Genomic DNA, 20,152 nt, shown 5'->3' on the forward strand with positions numbered 1-20,152 from the left:
CACCTGAAAGAAAGAAGATGAAAAAAATCTGGTTTTGGACGTTTACACTGTTTCTATAAAATTATCAATTCATGTTAGTCTAGAAGTTGAATACATTTTTGACAACATTCAATTTGCACCTTATGAATAGTGATACAAGTCAGCAACAAGTCTGAACAAATTGGCGTGAAGATTTCAACCCATTGAAAAAAAAAGATTTGCAATGCAAGAATGCAACTGCAGAATAGGGTGGAATCTACCCTGGCATAGCCATACTCAATTCTATTCAGAATGTTTCAGACTGTTGCATTGAGATGATGGTTATGGGGCCTCTGCACACAATTGGATAGACGTAACCAATCAGCGCAACAAAACATCCTACCATGAATCCTGTAGGAAGACTAGCCAAAACATTCTTCTTCTCGACAAATCACTGGGTTTTCTTTTTCAATCAATTTATTGCTGTCAAATCTTGTACAGCAGGTGGGATTGCAACATCTAAACATCACTTCTAGCGACAGGCTTTTTGTTGTAGGCCAAAACAAAATCAACCAAAGCAAGCTCAGTTGACATGAATGACTAGACACCTGTTATGGTTGTTCATCCATCCATCATTGTATATTTGACTATTTGATTGGTCTGCACAGTTCTCAAGTTTAATAGAAGTTTCTCAGTGGAAGAAGACCAGTTCTTCAGTTCGATCTTACATTTTGTGGGTTTAAATTCGGGCTGGCTTCCAGGCTAGGCATAATCTACTTTTGATTTCAATTATTCGACTTCAGACATACTGTAGGTAGGCTACGATGATGGGTAATAATAGCAAAAATGGAGTCAGAGTGGCCAAAAGATTATCGTAATTAAAAACCTCACCAAGACCCTGGATAACATAATATGCATTACACTTAGTGGCATCAACTTCAGATGAGTTGTTAATGAATAATCGAAAATAGATCAGGCAACTGAATTCAAAACTAAATGGATAATCATTAATGTCTTGCACAAATAATATAACAGTACAAGTCTTGGAAAATCAACACAATGGCATTTTTATTTATATTTCTCAAACCTATTTCAAAGTAGCCTGCATTCCGTTCCACTAAATTGGCAATACATAAATTGCTGTGACTATCAAATACAGTTCAAAAAAGGTATCCTGATGTCTTTTCAAGCCTGTAACAACAAGTTGCATTGCGCATCCTTAAACCATATAAAATTGCCAATATGTTGACGCAGTGATCGTTTATCTGGTTTAAAGTTGAATGTAAAATGCCTTTTTTTCTCTTGATAAAGTCATTTATTGAGGAATTTATTAGGTCAGTTGTGTGTGTGTGTCATAATGTGTGTGGTGATGGAGGCCGGTGGGTGAACAAATAATTTACTCTTGTTCTTCAACGTTAGTGAAAATCAAGAAAATTCCTGTAAATTTGCAACCTTCAGACCTTGTGTTCCTTTAAGTTTATATAAATAAAGGAATATTTTTTCAGTAATCATTTGTCTCCAGCTTATTCTGTAGACTGAAAATTGTTCATCCCACCGAATTGAGAGTTGAGTGTATTGTTACATCCCTGTTTATTAAGTTAATCCCTTGTACCATGATGATGAATGCATACTTGTAGAATTGTAAAAACTCTGAGATTTGAGTAACACATTCATGTTTTATTTATAAAAATGCTGTAACTGGTTAATCATTTTTCAACAACAACCATTGCAAAATATTCCAGAAGAGAACAAGATATGAAAATATATGGTGCTAGGGTGAGTAAGAAAAGTATAGCACTGATAATTCAATGCGGGGTTGCAAACAAGTCTTGGAGTAACAAAACCTATGTAAAGCTGATAGCGGCAGATTCCTACTCTCTCAATAGCGTTTCCCACTTTTACTGCAAATACAATTATATAGTACAGTTGTAAAATTTGCACCCTTCTGTTTCCAGTCATTTCACATTGATGACACTGAGACACAGCAGAATAGGACAGATTCACAAAGACAGTACTGAATGCCTGATATCAGATCTGCAGAAGTGTCTCATATTGCAAAAATTGGCAAATGTGTGCCCTGGACCATCTCTGAGGTTATTTATAGGTCATAGTTTCCCCCCCCCAATCTTGCAAGACAGAGATGTCAATGAAACTGTTGTCAATGAAATGTACTGTTTATGCCTGATAAGAGATCCCAGTCATATAGTGTGCACACTCATACATGCATACTGGAACTGTACCAAATAAACCCATATGATTGTTTTACAGATGTGATAAATGACCAATGGGAAATATATAAACGAAACATTAATCTACTGTCCATCACAAAAATAGAAGAAAAGTAACTACAGAATTGTAAAAATGATTTCAGAAATGATCTGAAAAAGAAATTAAATACACGGGACATACAAGAACATCTGCAATTAAAAAAAAAAAAAAAAAAAAGCCTTTTCGAAACTCATGTGCAAGTAGCGTTTGGCAATGACACTTCATTCTCTTTTCCTTACTTAGCAAAGGAAACCACTGATCTATAAAGAATAACTGGATAGCGCATCTACATCATAAACCTGAAGCCTCAGCGCCGCAGCTATATTGGGACCACTTGGGATAGTTCCATTGGCTTCATTGTTGATGGGGCGGCAACAATGTGATAGTCTATTCAGTTATTCTTTATAGATCAGTGAAGAAAACCTAGTAACACATCAAAAAGAAAAATATCACAATGTGCAATCAGCATGTGCAACTAGTCAAACACAAAAATAAATACACATCAAGTTGTCGAGAGTATCATTGGATGTTCCCGTAGCATCCCCGGGGTTTAAGGGATGCCCTTAAGGCTGCTAATAATCCAGTTTCTTCAAGTAATGACCCCTTGGAAAAAAAATGCCCACTACTAAATGGTTTAACCACACGTTTATGACAGATAATCACATTTCTTCTTTTGCTCTTTTTAGTCTTAGTGGTTGTTCACGAGTAAAGTCTTAAGGGTCAGAGAGTCACAGGCAGTTTTTTTTAATTGTCAATTTTTGTGACTATGATGTGCTTGTCCTTACAGAGATGGTTGCCGTTATAACGCCACTGTGTAGGCTATGTTTGATTGTATTGGGAAGTACTTGGTGTTTTCTGTTGAAAGCTTCTCATTAAACAATCACATGATTTGATGAGAAAATGTGTCAAGTTTGTCACCAAATCCTGGTAGAAGACTAATATCTCTTTTCAACCTTTTTTAAAGGTTGCCGATTGTTTCCTTTCTTCAGTAAGTGTTTAATAAGAAAGCTAAAGAAAACCGTTTCTCTGAGCTCAGTGTGTTTCCAGTGGTACACCTCTGATTCAAGTGATGCTAATCAGGTGCAGTAGCTGTAGCCAGTAGCACTGGCAGTAGTGCTAGCTTCTGTTTCTGAGAATGCACCGCATACGCTGTACACTCCTTCATTATCACTGAGGCATCTCGGCACATCATCTTCAAGTAGAATATATTGGATGAAGTGCCTCTTTGAGCTCCTGGAGAAGAATTCTGAAGGCCATCGGAATTTACCATATGCTTAAAGCAAAAAAACATCGATGAATAAGACATCAAGTAAGATGTTTTCAACATCCATTTCAAACATGTACAAAAAAAAAACAAAAAAAAAAATCTATCCAATGTCTGAAATCCAAATAACCTTCAAATGGCAACATGGTAGCGCACAATCATATCCGAAGACAAATAAACTGGCATCTCATTGCTACGTGTTTGTGGGTCTACAAGACAAACTACAATATGAATTGTTTGTAAGGCCGGCCTCCTCTGAATACTGATCACGCTCAACAGTGCCATTACCCTTAGCCCCTCCCCCTTCCCCGCCTCTAACAGCACCCCCTTGGCTACTGCTGCCTGGTGGGATGGGTATATCATGGGGAAGCAGGTGTGACATTTGGGAAATGGGGGTAGTGGAGGAGATGCAGTTGTCCTGGGTATTAGGGAAGCTCCCCTCAAAAGGAGATGCGATAACCAGAGGAGGCACACCTCCTCTCTGCTTGCCGTTGTGGGAGGCACACGGATCAGTGCCAAGTCTGAATGTTGTTGACTCCGACTCCTCCCTCGGGGGTGTGTTTTCAGCAGACCCAAGGCCCTGTCCACACTGGGGGTTCCCGACCCGTTTGTAGACCGGGGGGATCGAGCTGGATGAGTCCGAGTCTGACCAGCTCCTTTTGCGTTTCTGAGAGCCCAGATAGAGACCACACACATTTTAGTACAACAAACCAAGAACATTCTCATCATTATGAACAGATGTCAGGTGTCATAGGACTTAAAAGAATGTGTTTACCAGCAATATAAAGGCCCGCGGCCACAGGACATGTACGCGGTGTGACGCGACAAGAAAAAACTTCATTGTTTTTAACGGAGCAAAGCCAACTAGAACGTCTGCCGCGCAGCAGCCGTTCAAAGTTAGAAAACTGTGCTAAAATCCTGTGTCAAGCCCACACCACTGAACGGCGTGTCCGGTAGGTGCCAGCCTTAAGTTTCTAAAATTCCATGTCTTCCATGTCATGTTCTTTAGAACATCCATTCTAAAACATTCTGATCACACCCATCTTATGTGGGAGAGAGGCACTACTCACTTTGACTGGGATGCGCAGTTGGTCCTGGTGCCAGTGGGGCAAATGACGAGGGGTGGTTCTATGGTTGTCAGAGGGCAAGGAGAGTTGCAAGCGCACCAGAGGAAACCACACTTTCAGCATCATCTCTATCTGCTGCATCGAGCGCAGATATTTCTCTCTACATGACAAACAAGAAGACAGGGAGGTTGAGGGTTGAGTGTCACCCACTGAGTAATTACTTAAACATGTATTAGGTCTATAGGTCTAATCTCTATTCCAATGGAGGATTTGGTTGAATTTACACACAGCCAAATGGGTCCTTCCCTTTGAAATACTCATAAATCCAACAAAGAAACTTCAGGAGATTCCAAGTAAACTGAATATGAATCAACACAGGCTGTAAAATACATACCCCAAATGAGGTTTCTGCAACATTCCCACAATCCTTTGCAGCCGATCCATCGCTACGCTTTGCTGGAACGTGTTGAGACCTGCCAATCAAACAAATCTATAATTGGTAACAGTATAGTGATTAGGTGCAGTCACTAAGCCTCAGATAGGAGCGTGCACATACCAGCTCTTACTCAAAGCCATTAGCCAGAGAGGACATGCTACGTCATCACCAGAAATGTGGATTATACCTTTGTCAAACCTGCCCGTCTTGAGTCCATTAAGCAGCTGCAGAAGTGGCCTGAGGTATCCTTGGAGCTCGGAACACTGGAAAACAATGACAGGACAAGAATGGTTAATGAGGGAAACGCACACTGTGAAGCCTACCCATGTATACACAGGTACAAAAATCTATACATGCACACATACAGCCACACACATTATTCTGTACAACTGGATCATGAACTGCTACTTCATCAAATCAGTTCCCTCCTCTGTTTCCAGACTCTATGCCTGGGACTGATTCTCTATCTCTGTTTGTTCTTCAAGTGAATTTCAAATAAAGCAGTGGTGGTCCTTAACAACTCTCAACTGCTGAAAACTGTTCAGACTTTAAATGTACAAAACTGACAGAAACGAGAAGACACTTCTAAATGTAAAAGTGTAAAGTATTTGTTGTCGTGGTTGTTGTTGTTGTTGTTATCTTTATGTTGAGGCAATATTTGTATTGTTAAAAGAAAAAGTTTATCATGAAACTATTATTTCATCCTCATATAAACAAACCACCCTAGCAGGTGGTCTTCTACCAAAGTCAAATGTACATAGAGAGAAGTAGGACTTCCACACTCACCTTTCTTGCAAAGGCCAAGTCCCCCTCAGTGGGTGGTGTGGCAGGGGAGGGGAACTGCCCATCGCGGCCTGCTCCACCCAACTGCCCCTCCAGGGTCCCCCGCTGATCCCTTTGGTACCCTACAGGGCGGAGGTGGATAGGCAGGCTGGCAGCAACCAGAGAGAATCGTTCTAGTGAGGCCCGACCTCCCTCCCCCTCTCCCTCAGAGAAGACGTCACACTCATCCTCCGTCTGGTCGCTCTCACTGTAGGGTAAACTGGGAGTGGAGGAAAGGGACTCGTGCGACGACCACTTAGTGGCGTTGTCAAATGACTGCATTACTGGTGGGAGGGCAAGAGAGACAGAAAAGAAGAGGATAATTAGTGGTTGTGGTTTGTGCAGAGTGAGAGACAGAAAGTCCAAAGAAGAACAAAAACAAATTCAGAATTAATACATTTCTGACAAGAGAAACACTAGGAAGAGTACAGGCAAAGATTGTTGTCAATTGTGTAGTGGTGGTGGTGAGGTGCCGTTTCACAGCAACAACAAAACTAAGCCAGTCACTCACGTTTGACTCACTGGCTGTCACATGGAAAAACTACTGACAGAATAGCCAAAGTTCTCGACCTTCCCCCCAATCACTCCTCTTCTAATGAGCAAATCCATACTCAGAAAATGATAAAAGATAAAGCATAATTTTCCAAATGTCAAGCATGGGTAGTGGTGTGTCCACCTCACGCGCCAGCGGCACCTTCCCTCAACATATCTTTAAGCTCTGAACGTGATTGGTGGACATGGATCCATGCGTATCTGATGCACGCTCATTTGCTGGAACGAAGAGCGTTCGTTTCTGTGTCCAAATTCTCAGACATTCCGGCTTAATTGAAGCTGATAAACAACACATAAGGTGCTGATGAATAGGTTAGCCTACATGTAGGCATAATTATCTTGTAATAATATCAATGAACGAGTTACGTAATTTCAACATCATTATAGATGGTCAGTTAAAATGTCCAGCCCATTCTTATACTCCTCAAAATGTATACACTCTTTGCCTCCAAGTAAAGTAGTCAACCACACTTTAATTCCAATTTAATTCATTTTTTTAAAAAAGAATTGAGTGATAACCTATAGGCTTGGCAGAACAAAGGAAGTACTATGGCTGTGCATACATTCACGTGCCATCATTTCAAGGCACGCATGTTAAACACAGTTAAACACGAAATTGATTCACTGTTTCATTCCACTCCGCTAAACTCCATCAATATAATACATCAATATAATACAATATACAAAACATTCCTTACCTTTGGCCAGGAACAACAATCCGTCTGCTTAAAGTCCAAACTATTTTTACTTGACTGAGTAATAGCCTAGGTCTTCTATTTCAATTCCCAAGACTTCAGTCCAGTGTTGCTTCAGCTATGTTAACTTTGCAAATCAGTTGTCTTCTTTCTTTTTCTGTGGTTGTCTTCAACAAAGTTCACCGGTGTCTGACTATCAGTCAAACTGTTCTGCCTCCTGTTCTCTTTTCTCCTGTCACTGATTCTTCCAACCAGTAAACGTTACTTTACAGCGAGGTAGTCCATGTGCACAGACACCGACTGACACACGTGCTAAGCTGCGACCTACACACACTTCACTGTGATTGGCTGATGTTTGTTGTGGCTGTATTCGATTGGCTGTCTGCGTGACCAGTCAGAGGCGTCTCAAGCTGCGATTGGTTCGTATAATGATTTCACGAGCACAGCCTGTGGCACGTGGCGCTCGTGCGGAAAAACAGCAGCTACGGCGGGGCTTGCGAGGAAGTGTACAGGCCGACACGTTTAAGAGGAACATGTTGTGTTGTTCTATTGCAAGGCCAACGATGGGTTGGCCACTGCTATGTGGGACACTCAGAAGTACGGCCATTGGCTAGAATGCCACCCTGGTTAGATCGGTATACATTGAGCATGCATAAAAAGATGTCAGATTATGTAAATTATTGATAATGTGATATTATCCTGCTGCAGACAAATAGATGTTAATGGTTCTTAATAGAGTTTTTGTGTCCACATCGACTTACAATGACATAAACATTACACTAACATTGTAAGTACATTGTAAGTAAGTAAGTAAGTAAAGTTACTTGGTATAATTAAAAGTAAGAGATTAATAATGTTTCACAGTCAATGTAAATATCAATGTCTACCCACTGCAATAGATCCTAGCCTACTGTTTTTCTTGTTTTTATCTGTTCCTGATGGTGGAACGATCTGCCAACCCTACCAAAAAAAATAACTGCCACATTAAAGTTTTCTGATGACAAATGATGGTGGAAATATGTGCAGTTCTTGTGCAGGAAATGCAGTATTTTGAACATTGTAGCACTGTAGCTTAAATGTTAATAGCTTAGTGTTATTCCATTGCTGTAAGTCACTTTTGGATATGTGTCCACCAAATGAATAAATGTAAAAAACACGTCCTGAATTCAACCACTGGTCTTAAAAGATGTAAGAATATTGGGGGTTCAATATCACTAAAGGGTTGCGTTGTTTATATATTGGAATTGGAAAAATACAACTAATAGCAACCTCTTGGATCAGGACTACATTTTTAACATAGATCTGTTTCTCTAGTCTAATTCACCTTGTACTGCCGCTACCCCGAGGTGCCGCAGCTGCTTGGTCCAGTTGCAGCTAGTGTTACACTCTGAGGGCATGTTTATGAACCCCCAAGTTCATGCCCTCAGAGTGTAGCACTGTAGCTGCCTGATAGCAGTTGGCTGCAACAGCTCAGGCTAGAACCAAATGTTTTCTCCTTTTTTTTGTACCAACAGTGCATGGTGACCTCGAGAAACAGATCTTTGAGAAAAATTGCCCGGAATTCTCCTTTAAGCATGAAATGCAGGTCAGGTCATTCCTCACAGCAGAGGTGCCTCTGGTCTCTGTGTGTGGCATCAAGCTTAACCCTGCTCCCATCAGACCCCTGTTGGGATGCAGTGATGCGTTTCCTGGTCAACCATTCTGACTTCCTCTCACACCACTGCTTCGTGCTACACACAGTCACCGCACCCACATGGCCATCCACTGAAATATAGGCCATACATCAGTAGTGACCCAATCTCAAATCTCCAGCCAATGACCCCCCAGTGATATCTTCCGACAAGGGGGAGCAGGATGCTAAGCGATCTATTCCTCAGTCCACATCAGGTCCCTATCCAGACAGTCAGTCGAGCTAACCACAGGCCATGCACCTCATCCAAGACAATTGGAATAGGTGTGCTCAATTAACCTTTCATGGACCTAATGCATTTCATTGCCCCTGACTCAGACCAAATGGGCCTAGCAGGGGGTCAGTTTCACCTACTGACCTGATAGCGAGACCAACTGTCCTGTTTAAAAATGAGCATGCATTCAGATCGCCAGTCATTTAGTTCAAAGGTTGTCCTTTGTTCTAGGATAAATGAACGATAGAGTTATACGTTCAGTTATAGAGATAGAGAACGATAGAGTTACACAGTTCAAAGTACTCTATGGAGTATGACACATATTTGCAAACCCTCTAGCTGTAGGTTATTCATTATGGATATTGAAAATACATTTACTTGAATAACACATTGCAAGAAAACAGAAATACTTCAAACAGACAGTAAAACAGGTCCTATACAAATACACCAAAGACTTCTAAATCTCACTAAAAATATTTGTCATTCTGTGTCAAATCAGTCCAGGGAAATAGATGCTGCACTGTTTCAGCTTTTGCTCAACATATGTCTACCTAATATTTAGGTCCCAAAACGAAGTCTAATTAGCTAACAACAGAAACTTCACCCTTGATTTTGTGTCATTTTGACACTCTCAGAAAGACCTTATCTTGGAGGCCAAGATCATTTTGGAAATGTTTATTTTCACTGCGTCATCTGGCCTGTACCACTTTCACTACATGGTGCACATTAGGGGTGACTAGTACAACAGAGGCTTATCTACCTGCCCACTCGTTCAGACCACTTATTAGTTTGCAATCTTTATGTGGTAAGATGGAACAGTTAACCAAACGATTATGTAACCTTAGGTGCCTTTCTGTGTGATGAACATGACAAGCATGAGAAGCATACCACCACACTGCAAGCATGCCACATTCAGCTAACCAGCCAAACCACACTGAAAGAGATGTGACAACCACAACCACAATGAACACGATACACATTCTGATAAGTGTCTAATTGATGAGCATCATTTTTATTTCAGCATATATGTGTTATTTTGTGTAATAAACTCTACAATAGCTAGGGGAGAGGCGACATTGATTAGTGCCCTTCTTCTCAAAATGAGAGGGACACCGTTTGTGCCTCACTACATAGCAGAGACAAATCCATCCAAACAAAAATAAGGACATCCGAAGAAGCCATTTGGGAAGTTGCGTTTTACCAGCACAAGTCCTTTACCTTGGGTAAAAAACAAACAAACATTAAGTCCTCTCCTTTCTCAACAGCCGAGCCAGGGGTCTGAGCGGTTGGCCTTGGATAGAAAGGAGATTCTTCGGCCCATCTCTGCGTGGTAAATCCTCTTGCAGTTCTCGTAGCTTTCCCGTTGCCGCTGGCGACAAGGCTTCTCGAAGTACCTCTTTTGCTTCACTGTCTCCAGAATGCCATCGACAGACAACACCCTGAAAAGCAAGGGAGATGTAACAATGTCAGAGAGAGAGAGAGAGAGAGAGAGAGAGAAATGAAACCATCATCATCATACCTTCTTCTACTATGACTGAGACAAACTCTGCTGTTTGTAAAAATGAACAATCACTTTGCTGTAGAATTTTGGGCACCACCACTACTACAAAATCAAAGCGCTGCATATTAAGAGAATAAATTGAAACACTGTCACACATGCATGCCTTAATTTAATGTACTTGTGTCTCATACTACTGATCCAAGTATGAGAATGAAAATTGATTGCCTACAAATTGTCTCTCTAAACTGTGCCACTTTTCATTGGTGAGGACATCTAGTACATGAGGTGCCCAGTACTTCTGATTGGTGAGTATGTGACTGTATCTCACACAAGGAGTACATATACGTATACATACACTATATTGTCAAAAGTATTGGGTCACCGGCCTTGACTTGCATATGAACTTAAGTGACATCCCACTCTTAATCCATAGGGTTTAATATGACATCAGTCCACCCTGCAGAAGCTATAACAGCTTCAACAACTCTGGGAAGGCTTTCCACAAGGTTTAGGAGTATGTTTCTGGGAATTTTCGACCATTCTTCCAGAAGCGCATTTGTGAGGTCACACACCTTTGGGATGACTGAGAGCGGAGAGCCAGTCTCCTCGTCCAACATCAGTGTGTGACCTGACAAATGCGCTTCTGGAAGGATAGTCAAAAAACCCCATAAACTCACTCCTAAATCTTGTGGAAAGCCTTACCATAAGGGGTTTAAGCGGTTATAGCTGCAAAGGGTAGACCAACGTCATTAGGAAACCCTGTCACTTAGGGCATACTCACACTGTACGTTTCACCCGTACCGTACTGGAGCACAGTTACCTCTGGTCCCTGGTCTGCGCTCACACTGCATAATATCAACTGTACTTGGGTACAATTGAGTTGCTGTGTTCTAGAATCTTTATGCAACGTGTGATTGCTAATTGGAACGTTATTGTTTATTTCGTCTAGGGATGCACCGATCCGACTTTTTCAGTCCCGATACCGATACCGATGCCTGGGCTCTGCGTATCGGTCGATATCCGATACCGATCCGATACCATTGTTAATTAATAAACTGTATACCTCACCATGTGGAAAAGACTAAAGGCATCAGGCTTGACTTCATTCTTCATTCTTTCCCTAACTAAACATTACTTTCCTAAAAAAAATCTAACAAAATAACACTTAGATATAAAGGTAATGTATTATTATTATTATTATTATTATTTTTATTATTATTATAATTATCATCATCAGTATTGATTATATTACTAGTATTAAAAATAAACAGTTGTACACCAGCAGCAACTTGGAACAGCATTCAAATTCAAGTTCACAGTTATTACTAAATAATAAATCTAACAAAACAATTTTGCAGATAAAAATCCCATATTAGTGACACATTGAAACACCCCTGCCAAAATGGTGTCACCCGCGAAACCCCTCTATTTACTCATAGTGGTACGGTCCCGCAGTTTCCCCACGATAAACTAATTAGTTCACACGGAGTTTGAATGGTGGTAAACGGTAGAAGTTGTACGTTTTAACTAATAAATTATACGTTTTTAACAGCCAATTTGAACATTTGCATGTCTTTATACCAAGAACAGTTTATACAGATGAGATGAAAATGACAATGTGTTTAGTTTGAGTAGCCTATTTTGTTGACTGTTACACATTAACGTGTTGCCTAAATGCAACAAAACGCATGAAGATCGTAATTAATCTATGACAAATGGTGGTTAGTATAGATATTCTTTTGATCCTATGACATAAATTTGGTATCTGTATTTATCCCATCCATGAATTTAGACACTCAGAGCACACAGTGAGATGAGGCACACTCTAACCTGCAGCAGTGAGCTGCGCTAAATGGCTGGTTGCGCGTCATGGCTCAGCCTTTTTTTGAGACTATATTAAATTCGGATCGGCCCATGGATCGGCTCATTTTTTCCGATCCCCGATCCAGCTATTTTGTTCATATCGGGGCCGATATCCGATCCAAATATCGGATCGGTGCATCCCTAATTTCGTCATTAACTCATTGGCTGCCAGTCATTTTCAGTGCAGAGCGCTCCATACTGCTAAACATTTTACAGCATTTTGACTGTTTTTCTAAGATCCACCGAACAGTGGGTTTTATGACTATGTAAACACACAAGCTACCAAAGAGTAGACTCTCTTCTTTCACCAGGACAAAACGGTTTGTTTCTATCATTTTCCGTTCTTTAGTTCGTCAGTAGAACATGGGTTAGTTTAGCTAAAAACACCTGTTTTCGACCAAAAAATGGAGAAAACGATCTTTTTGTGAAAGCGACAGTTTTCTATAGACGTCAATGGCAGTCAACGTAAGTGTTTAAATTGACATTTAAAGACGTCAATGGCAGTGAATGAGTTGATGACGTCCTGTGCTTACATGCGTACCGTACCAGAGTCCACCTCCTCCAAGCGTACTAGCGTAGCCTACCGTACCCGTTACGGAACGAAGCGATCACACTGGTCAAATGAAACGGACTTTAGGGGCCAAGTGTACTCGGGTGCGGTACGAATTGCCTAGTGTGAGTACGCCCTTAAGTTCATGGGCGAGTCAAGCTAAGTGACCCAATACTTTTGGCAATTTAGTGTACAGAGCACACATTTTATTTGTGAATGAATAATGACTCGTAAATAAATATGTGTTCTCCCTTAAAATACAGGGGGCATAAGTATACACACCCCTATGCTAAATACCACAGACACAGGTATATTTTATTTTTAAAGGTCAGCTTTTTCATGGATCCAGTTCCCCTGGCTCTTGGAATTAAAATAGCCCCACATCATCCCATACCCTTCCCCATACCTAGAGGCTGACATGGTTTTATTTGAATTAGCCTAACAGCTGGTTTGATTTGCATTGAGAGGTGATCTTATGGAAAGTACCCTATGCCAATCCCCAAAGTACCCCATGCCTTATTAGACATTATCTGGATTATTAGCTGCAGCTAACCCTCCAAATCCTGACCCACAGAGATAATGCCCCACAGCACAGCTCCAGCTGCAAGACTTTTGGGGAGAAATTACCTAATTAGGGCCCGAGCACCGAGGTGCGGCCACTTAGGGCCCGAGCACCGAGGTGCGGCCACTGAAAGTGGCTGCACCGTAGGTGCAAGGCCCTATTGTTTTTGCTCAGATTATTATTATTATTATTATTATTATTATTATTATTATTATTATTATACTTCTATTCCTCTTACCCTTAACTTTTCTGCCCTTTTTCACCAACTTGGCATGCTCTAAAAGTCTTGAAATTTGGCAGCTACCTGTAGAATTGATGCCTCTACTGAGAGACAGACCTCTGGCCTAGGGTGTGGCTCAGGGACTCTATAGCGCCACCTACCGCACTGTCTGTTGTGGTTGACACATACATTCACGGAAATGAACCAAATTTGGTGGACATGTGTGTTGTATTATTCTGAACAAGTTTTACATTTAAACTATATAGTGAATCTTAGAAGAATTTGAGTTATGATTATGATTATGATTTTTGCACATCACTTATTTTGAAATACTTCTCCTAGACGGTTTATCGAAATCATGTCATATAAGCACTAAAATGATCTTGAGGGGTTGCCCGAGAGGAATTGCGACCAGATTTTTGAATTTTTGAAGTATATTGAAATGGCGAAGGTTTGAATTGACCCTTCCAGAGCCACGCCCTAAAACCGCCACAGGCCAATCGTGGCTTAGCAACCCGTAACTAGGCAAGCAAGGCCTGGCAAGCTTTCGAGTTTTTGCCATGTTAACCTATGGAGACTGCATAGCCTGTGGGCCATTAAGGGCATTTATTTGGATGTGTGGTGCCCCCAAACACGTGAAATCACGGTGAAATAACATGTTGAACTATAAAGACATGATATAGTTTGAAATACGTATTTTTCTAACTTTAAATTTTGCATATTGCGTGATATTTCCATAACCGCGAGATACGTTTCACGATGGCGGCAAAAAGTTCTTAACAGACATTCAACGAGACGTATGTATAGCCTGTCAGCAATTCTGTCTAAAATAATACCTATTTGAAGTACCAATCATGTTATGTTGTCAAATATTGACGTTATGGAAGTATAGCTTAAAACGTTTTGCTAGTTTTGTCCCCCGCCGTTTCATTCGTACTAGCCTGGAGGAACCATCGAAAACAACGCGTACCTTCGACTTTTGCTTAAATAACTCATGAACGGTTTTGTTCAGAGCTGAAAATGCAACTGTAGTTGACAGAGGACAGATGTAGCTCGCTAGTGACCAAATATGAGCTTTCAGTGTGGTGCGATGTCTTTGTAAATTACATTTGTTTAAAAAATCCCGTGTCTCCTCCATTGTAATAGACGGGCAAGGTGCGAAAGTTTGACAGGCGTAGCAACAGTAACTATGGAGGGCGGGACTTCTGGAAGGGTCAATTATGGCGTTTTATTAAGAAACAGGAAGTTGGTGTTATAGAAAGAAAAAAGGCTATGAATTGGATGTAATTTGGCAGCTACATGTGGAATTGCTTTTGGTAGTCAGAGACAGAGCTCTGGCCTAAGGTGTGGCTTTGGGACTCCATAGCGCCACCTGGCAGCACGTTATCTGTTGTGGTTGACACAAACATTCATGAAAATGAACCAAATTTGGTGGACTTGTGTGTTATTGCTATGGCTAGTCAGAGACAGAGCTTTGGCCTAGGGTGTGGCTTAGGGACTCTATAGCGCCACCTAGCAGCACGTTATCTGTTGTGGTTGACACAAACATTCCCGAAAATGAACCAAATTTGGTGGACTTGTGTGTTATTGCTATGGCTAGTCAGAGACAGAGCTTTGGCCTAGGATGTGGCATAGGGACTCTATAGCGCCACCTAGTGCGTTGTCTGTTGTGGTTGACACATACATTCACGAAAATGAACCAAATTTGGTGGACTTGTGTGTTATTGCTATCGGTAGTCAGGGACAGAGCTTTGGCCTAGGGTGTGGCTTAAGGACTCTATAGCGCCACCTAGCGCATTGTCTGTTGTGGTTGACACAAACATTCACGAAAATTAACCAAATTTGGTGGGCTCGTGTGTTATTGTTTTTGCTAGTCAGAGACAGAGCTCTGGCCTCGGGTGTGGCTTAGGGACTCTATAGCGCCACCTAGCACATTGCCTGTCATGGTTGACACGTACATTCACGAAAATTAACCAAATTTGATGGGCTTGTGTGTTATTCCTATTGCTAGTCAGAGACAGAGTTCTGGCCAAAGGTCTGACTTAGGGACTCTATAGCGCCACCTAGAGCATTGTTTGTTGTGGTTGACACAAACATTCACAAAAATGAACCACATTTGATGGCCTTGAGTGTTATTGCTGCCGCTAGATAAAGACAGAGCTCTGGCCTCGGGTGTGGCTTAGGGACTCCATAGCGCCACCTAGCGCATTGTCTGTTGTGGTTGACACGTACATTCACTAAAATGAACCAAATTTGGTGGGCATATGTTTTGCTATAGCTATTCAGAGACAGAGCTCTGGCCGAGGGTGTGGCTTAGGGACTCTATAACGCCACCTAGTGTGTTGCCTGTTGTGGTTGACATATACATTCACGAAAATGAATCAAATTTGGTGAGCTTGTGTGTTATTACTGCCGCAAGTCAGAAACAGAGCTCTGGCCTAGGGTGTGGCTTAGGGACTCTATAGTGCCACCTAGCGCATTGTCTGTTGTGGTTGATACATTCACGAAAATGAACCACATTTGGTGGGCATGTGTGTTATTGCTACCGCTAGTCAGGGATAGAGCTCTGGCCTAGGGTGTGGCTTAGGGACTCTATAGCGCCACCTAGCACATTGTCTATTATGGTTGACACATTCACGAAAATGAACCACATTTGGTGGGCATGTGTGTTATTGCTACCGCTAGTCAGGGATAGAGCTCTGGCTTAGGGTGTGGCTTAAGGACTCTATAGCGCCACCTAGGGTGTTGTCTGTTGTGGTTGACACATACATTCAGGAAAATTGACTAAATTAGGTAGGCATGTGTGTTGCTCATGCACATGCCCACCAACACGCACATGTTGCTTTGTTAGATTCCGAAATGTCACAGGTCTCCGCACCGCAGGTGCTCGGGCCCGCCATCGCCGCTTGCGGCTTTATTTTTTTTTAAACCTGACTCTCGCCAGATCCTTGGAGAAGGGTCTGACTGCAGAGCCGCAGAGCCACTACACTCACGCCACTACGTCACCATGTACAGGTTGGAGAACCTGAGAAGAGATTACTCAATGTGATTCCTGTTATTTTAACTTTCATTGCCCTTTTTGTTCAGCAATTTTTTAAACCTATCGCTAACGCTGGGTTTCCACAGGGCATGTCACCACGCGCCTGTTAAAATTTCGCCCGAGGGGGGTGGTCACGTTTCGGCTGAGTGACAGGCAGGATACTTTCGTTGAAAACGGTGGTCAACGGTAGCTCAACAGGTTAGCTTAGTGGTTAGTTAGCGAGACAGTAGTGCTTCAGATTATATTCAGTGGTTTATCTAGCCCAAGTATGTTCAGGTGGCATACACACAACAATCCGTTTTAATGTTTTTATGTTGACAACAAGTCATGTTGTACAGAAACGCGATAGTAGTTAATATCAGTGTGTTAGCGATTTCGTTGCTATGTGTTTTCAATAGGTTATAATGGGTCAACAAGCTAACAAGCTAACTCTACCGTTAGAGAGCTTACGTTAAACGTCGACACTGACTGATGACTTGTACAGATCATTTTTACAGTTACAAATGATGTCTACAGTTTCAAAACATGATATACACTTACAAGACTTTTGTAGTCTATTTTAATTCCATAATATTGCAAATCTAGAATGAACGGAAGTTGAAAACAGTTCAGATTTCCGGGTTATATCAGTGATATCCACTGCGCATGCGAGGCAAATCTGGCGTGACGTAGTGGTGGCGTGACGTAGTGGTGTGGCTACTGCGCATGCGCGGGCGTGACGTAGTGGTGTTGTGGTGGCTCTGCGGCTCTGCAGACAGATATTATTGTGGAGCTCAGCGACACGCCTCTGGTGGAGCATGGCGGAACTACAAGGATCTGGCGAGAGTCAGGCTAGTGTACTTTTCTACGACGGACATCAGATACTCAAGATTTTCATTCTATTCAGCTTCCAGTACGTATTTCAATTTGGACGTCCAGATAAATAAACACGGGTTAAATATAAAGTCTGAAGAAACAGACTGTTATTTTGAACCACGTTACGATTATTTATCTTGATTTTAGACACACAGGATTAACGTTAGAATAAATTTCACTCAATCGCTGTTAACATTGGCGATCACTACTGTAATCAACGGCATATACTGAAACTATTTACTGCATATCCCCCAGAGGTTAGTTTGGTTTGGTAAGCATCATGTAGGCTAACATTACAATAGCCTACAAGACTTTGGCATGACATTGAATTAGCTAGCATAACGTTAGCAAGCTAAACGAGGCATTTCTGACGGTAGCATTACATGACAGAGATTGGTAGGCTATATCAACACCCGATACGTTTTTGAGAACATCATTCAAAATGTATAGATAATCTAAACCATTTACCGATTTAAAGCTTTATATGCAGCGTCAACGTTTCCATCCTGAACCATTACAGTTCGGGCAACGAAGCGAAGATGTCTAGACATATTGAACTGTGTCCCTCCACATCTCCTCCGGGTGGTAAGATGGACGCAAGAGATATTGTTCCGGAAAGTTGGCGTTCGAAACACTGGGTGGCGCTAAAGATAAAGTAACGGAGACGGAGCCCGTACTCCCGTAGGTCTTCATGGATTTTTCCTCAAAATATAACACAGACCTTAAATGAAGTAGCAAAGTATAGTTGTCTGAAACATCTATTTGAAAAGTATAATTTTAGTTGCATCATAACTATGTAGGCCTAGGCAAGATGGTGAAAATGTGGTGGTGGTGTTAAAGTCATCTTAAATCATGAGGACAAATAACAGAGGAAAGGAGATGAAAGGCTTTTCATCAGAATCATGTTTGTATGCCAGATGGGGAGAGGTGGTAGACAAGTGAGAAAGAGAAGAATTTCTATGTCTACAATAGCCTTTATCTGAGTTATCTGACCTGGACTGAGAGAAATAATGGTCTAAATAAGAAAATGCTTGATAAATAACAGCAGACCCTCTCTCACTGTCTGCTCAGTTTACTGTAGTTTTGTAAAATGAGAAGCCTCCTTGGAAAGACCCAGGTCATCATCATGCCACGGAACGTCCCTGAATTGGTCTTTATGCCTCCTCCTCTTTCCCTTGGTCTTCCGCGTCCTTTTCCCTTGTTGTTCTTTCTTTGTCAAACACTTTAAATTTGATTCTCTGTGGAAGACGAAGGAGGTCAGACTTCTTCATCTTCCATTTCAGTTCATTATTTTGATCGCATTCTGATTCTGAGAAACTGACCTGGCTGAACTCTGCCATCCGGCCAAGAAGCCAAGAATGAAAAAATGTGCCTCTGTGTGTGTGTGTGTGTGTGTGTGTGTGTGTGTGTGTGTGTGTGTGTGTGTGTGCGCGCGCGCGCGCGCGTGCGTGTATGTGTGTGTGTGTGTGTGTGTGTGTGTGTGTGTGTGTGTGTGTGTACACGGGTGTGTGTGTGTGTGTGTGTGTGTGTGTGTGTGTGTGTGTGTGTGTGTGTGTGTGTCTGTTTCCATGCCACATTTCCAGGGGTATCACTTCCCATCCAGACATGTTGAAAGGTCTCTGGTGGGTAGGGTTTGGGGGAAGGGGGGGAAAGGGGGGGGGGTCCTCAGGAGCACAGACAGAATGAAAAAAAAAGGAAAAGGTAATTACCCCTGAGCTTTTCAGAATGAGAAGGTCTGCAGTGTCATTTTTCACCCCTGCCCTCTGTCTCTCTTCCACTAAACCACTTCTTCGCACCGTTTGCTTTGATCCTCTGCCCTCTCACTCATTGGCCACCGTCACCTTTTTCACCCTCTCTGCCTGCCTTTTGAAAAGATGGCCCTTTTATGGTCTGTCATTCAATTGCAAACATTTCACTTTTTTTCTGCTCCATCACTCTGCTTCCCCCTTCTTCCTCACCTCAGGAATGTGCCAGCCCCCTCAGAGAGAGAAAGGACTGGCCAGAGAAGCATGAATGTGAAAGGGGTGGAAGGTAGAGAGGTGTAGACTGAGCACCTTTAAAACACAACGATTCTGTTTCATGCATGACCATGTGGTTTTGTTGCAAAGGAAAACAGATCCGGAAAAGTTATTTCAAAATCACAGAGAATTTTTATAAAGTCTGTTTATAAGCTTGTCTGTATAAATGTATGAAATAGTCATCCACATAGTCACCTGATATGAAAAGGAAAACAACATTCAGATACTTATGTCTGTGACATTGATGTGTTCTGCAAGATTTGTAATCACTACTCGTCATCACGGCTATGTAGCACTTATAAGTTCTCATGTAAGTTCTTTCTTGTTGCAACATTGTATTATCCTTTTACATTTTAAAAAATCTGTGTGTGTGTGTGGGGGGGGGGTCATGTAATTGCAAGAAAGACAGAAGGAAATGGAGGAAGAGAGAGAGAAAGGGAGAAAGAGAGAGAAAGGGGTGGAGAGATGAACTAGAGATACGAACTCTGGTAGATAAAGTTTCAAACAATGGAGATCTGTTTAGTACACACAAACACAGACATGCATCAACACGTTGTCACTCTAGACATTGTTAGAA

At 41.7% G+C, this 20,152-nt stretch overlaps 2 protein-coding genes across 2 annotated transcripts; both read right to left on the reverse strand.

Moving 5' to 3' along the window:
- Positions 1-1,620: 1,620 nt before the first annotated feature.
- On the reverse strand, positions 1,621-7,710 carry ciarta (circadian associated repressor of transcription a). Its single transcript, XM_062529794.1, has 6 exons — positions 7,066-7,710; positions 5,780-6,099; positions 5,181-5,256; positions 4,952-5,030; positions 4,561-4,717; positions 1,621-4,157 (listed from the first exon to the last, which is right to left on the reverse strand). Exons 2-6 carry the CDS (start codon positions 6,095-6,097, stop codon positions 3,684-3,686), a joined length of 1,104 nt encoding a protein of 367 aa, XP_062385778.1. The 5' UTR covers positions 6,098-6,099; positions 7,066-7,710; the 3' UTR covers positions 1,621-3,683.
- Positions 7,711-9,951: 2,241 nt separating this feature from the next.
- On the reverse strand, positions 9,952-18,156 carry mrps21 (mitochondrial ribosomal protein S21). The gene is made up of 2 exons (XM_062529975.1): positions 18,026-18,156; positions 9,952-10,405 (listed from the first exon to the last, which is right to left on the reverse strand). Exons 1-2 carry the CDS (start codon positions 18,106-18,108, stop codon positions 10,225-10,227), a joined length of 264 nt encoding a protein of 87 aa, XP_062385959.1. The 5' UTR covers positions 18,109-18,156; the 3' UTR covers positions 9,952-10,224.
- Positions 18,157-20,152: the final 1,996 nt, after the last annotated feature.

This window comes from Sardina pilchardus, chromosome 24 (genome assembly GCF_963854185.1).
Source record: "Sardina pilchardus chromosome 24, fSarPil1.1, whole genome shotgun sequence".
In the NCBI taxonomy this organism is placed as follows: Eukaryota; Metazoa; Chordata; class Actinopteri; order Clupeiformes; family Clupeidae; genus Sardina; species Sardina pilchardus.

What these genes read in the sequence shown, in the direction of transcription:
- mrps21 (XM_062529975.1), bottom strand. Translation starts at nt 18,108, where the DNA reads ATGTCTAGACATCTTCGCTTCGTTGCCCGAACTGTAATGGTTCAGGAT. An exon ending in GCATATAAAGCTTTAAATCG is followed by an intron (nt 10,406 to 18,025) that starts GTAAATGGTTTA and finishes CTTGCTTTTCAG; the next exon opens with GGTGTTGTCTGTCGATGGCA.
- ciarta (XM_062529794.1), bottom strand. Translation starts at nt 6,097, where the DNA reads ATGCAGTCATTTGACAACGCCACTAAGTGGTCGTCGCACGAGTCCCTT. An exon ending in GACGGGCAGGTTTGACAAAG is followed by an intron (nt 5,031 to 5,180) that starts GTATAATCCACA and finishes TTTGATTGGCAG; the next exon opens with GTCTCAACACGTTCCAGCAA. An exon ending in AACTGCGCATCCCAGTCAAA is followed by an intron (nt 4,158 to 4,560) that starts GTGAGTAGTGCC and finishes CTGGGCTCTCAG; the next exon opens with AAACGCAAAAGGAGCTGGTC.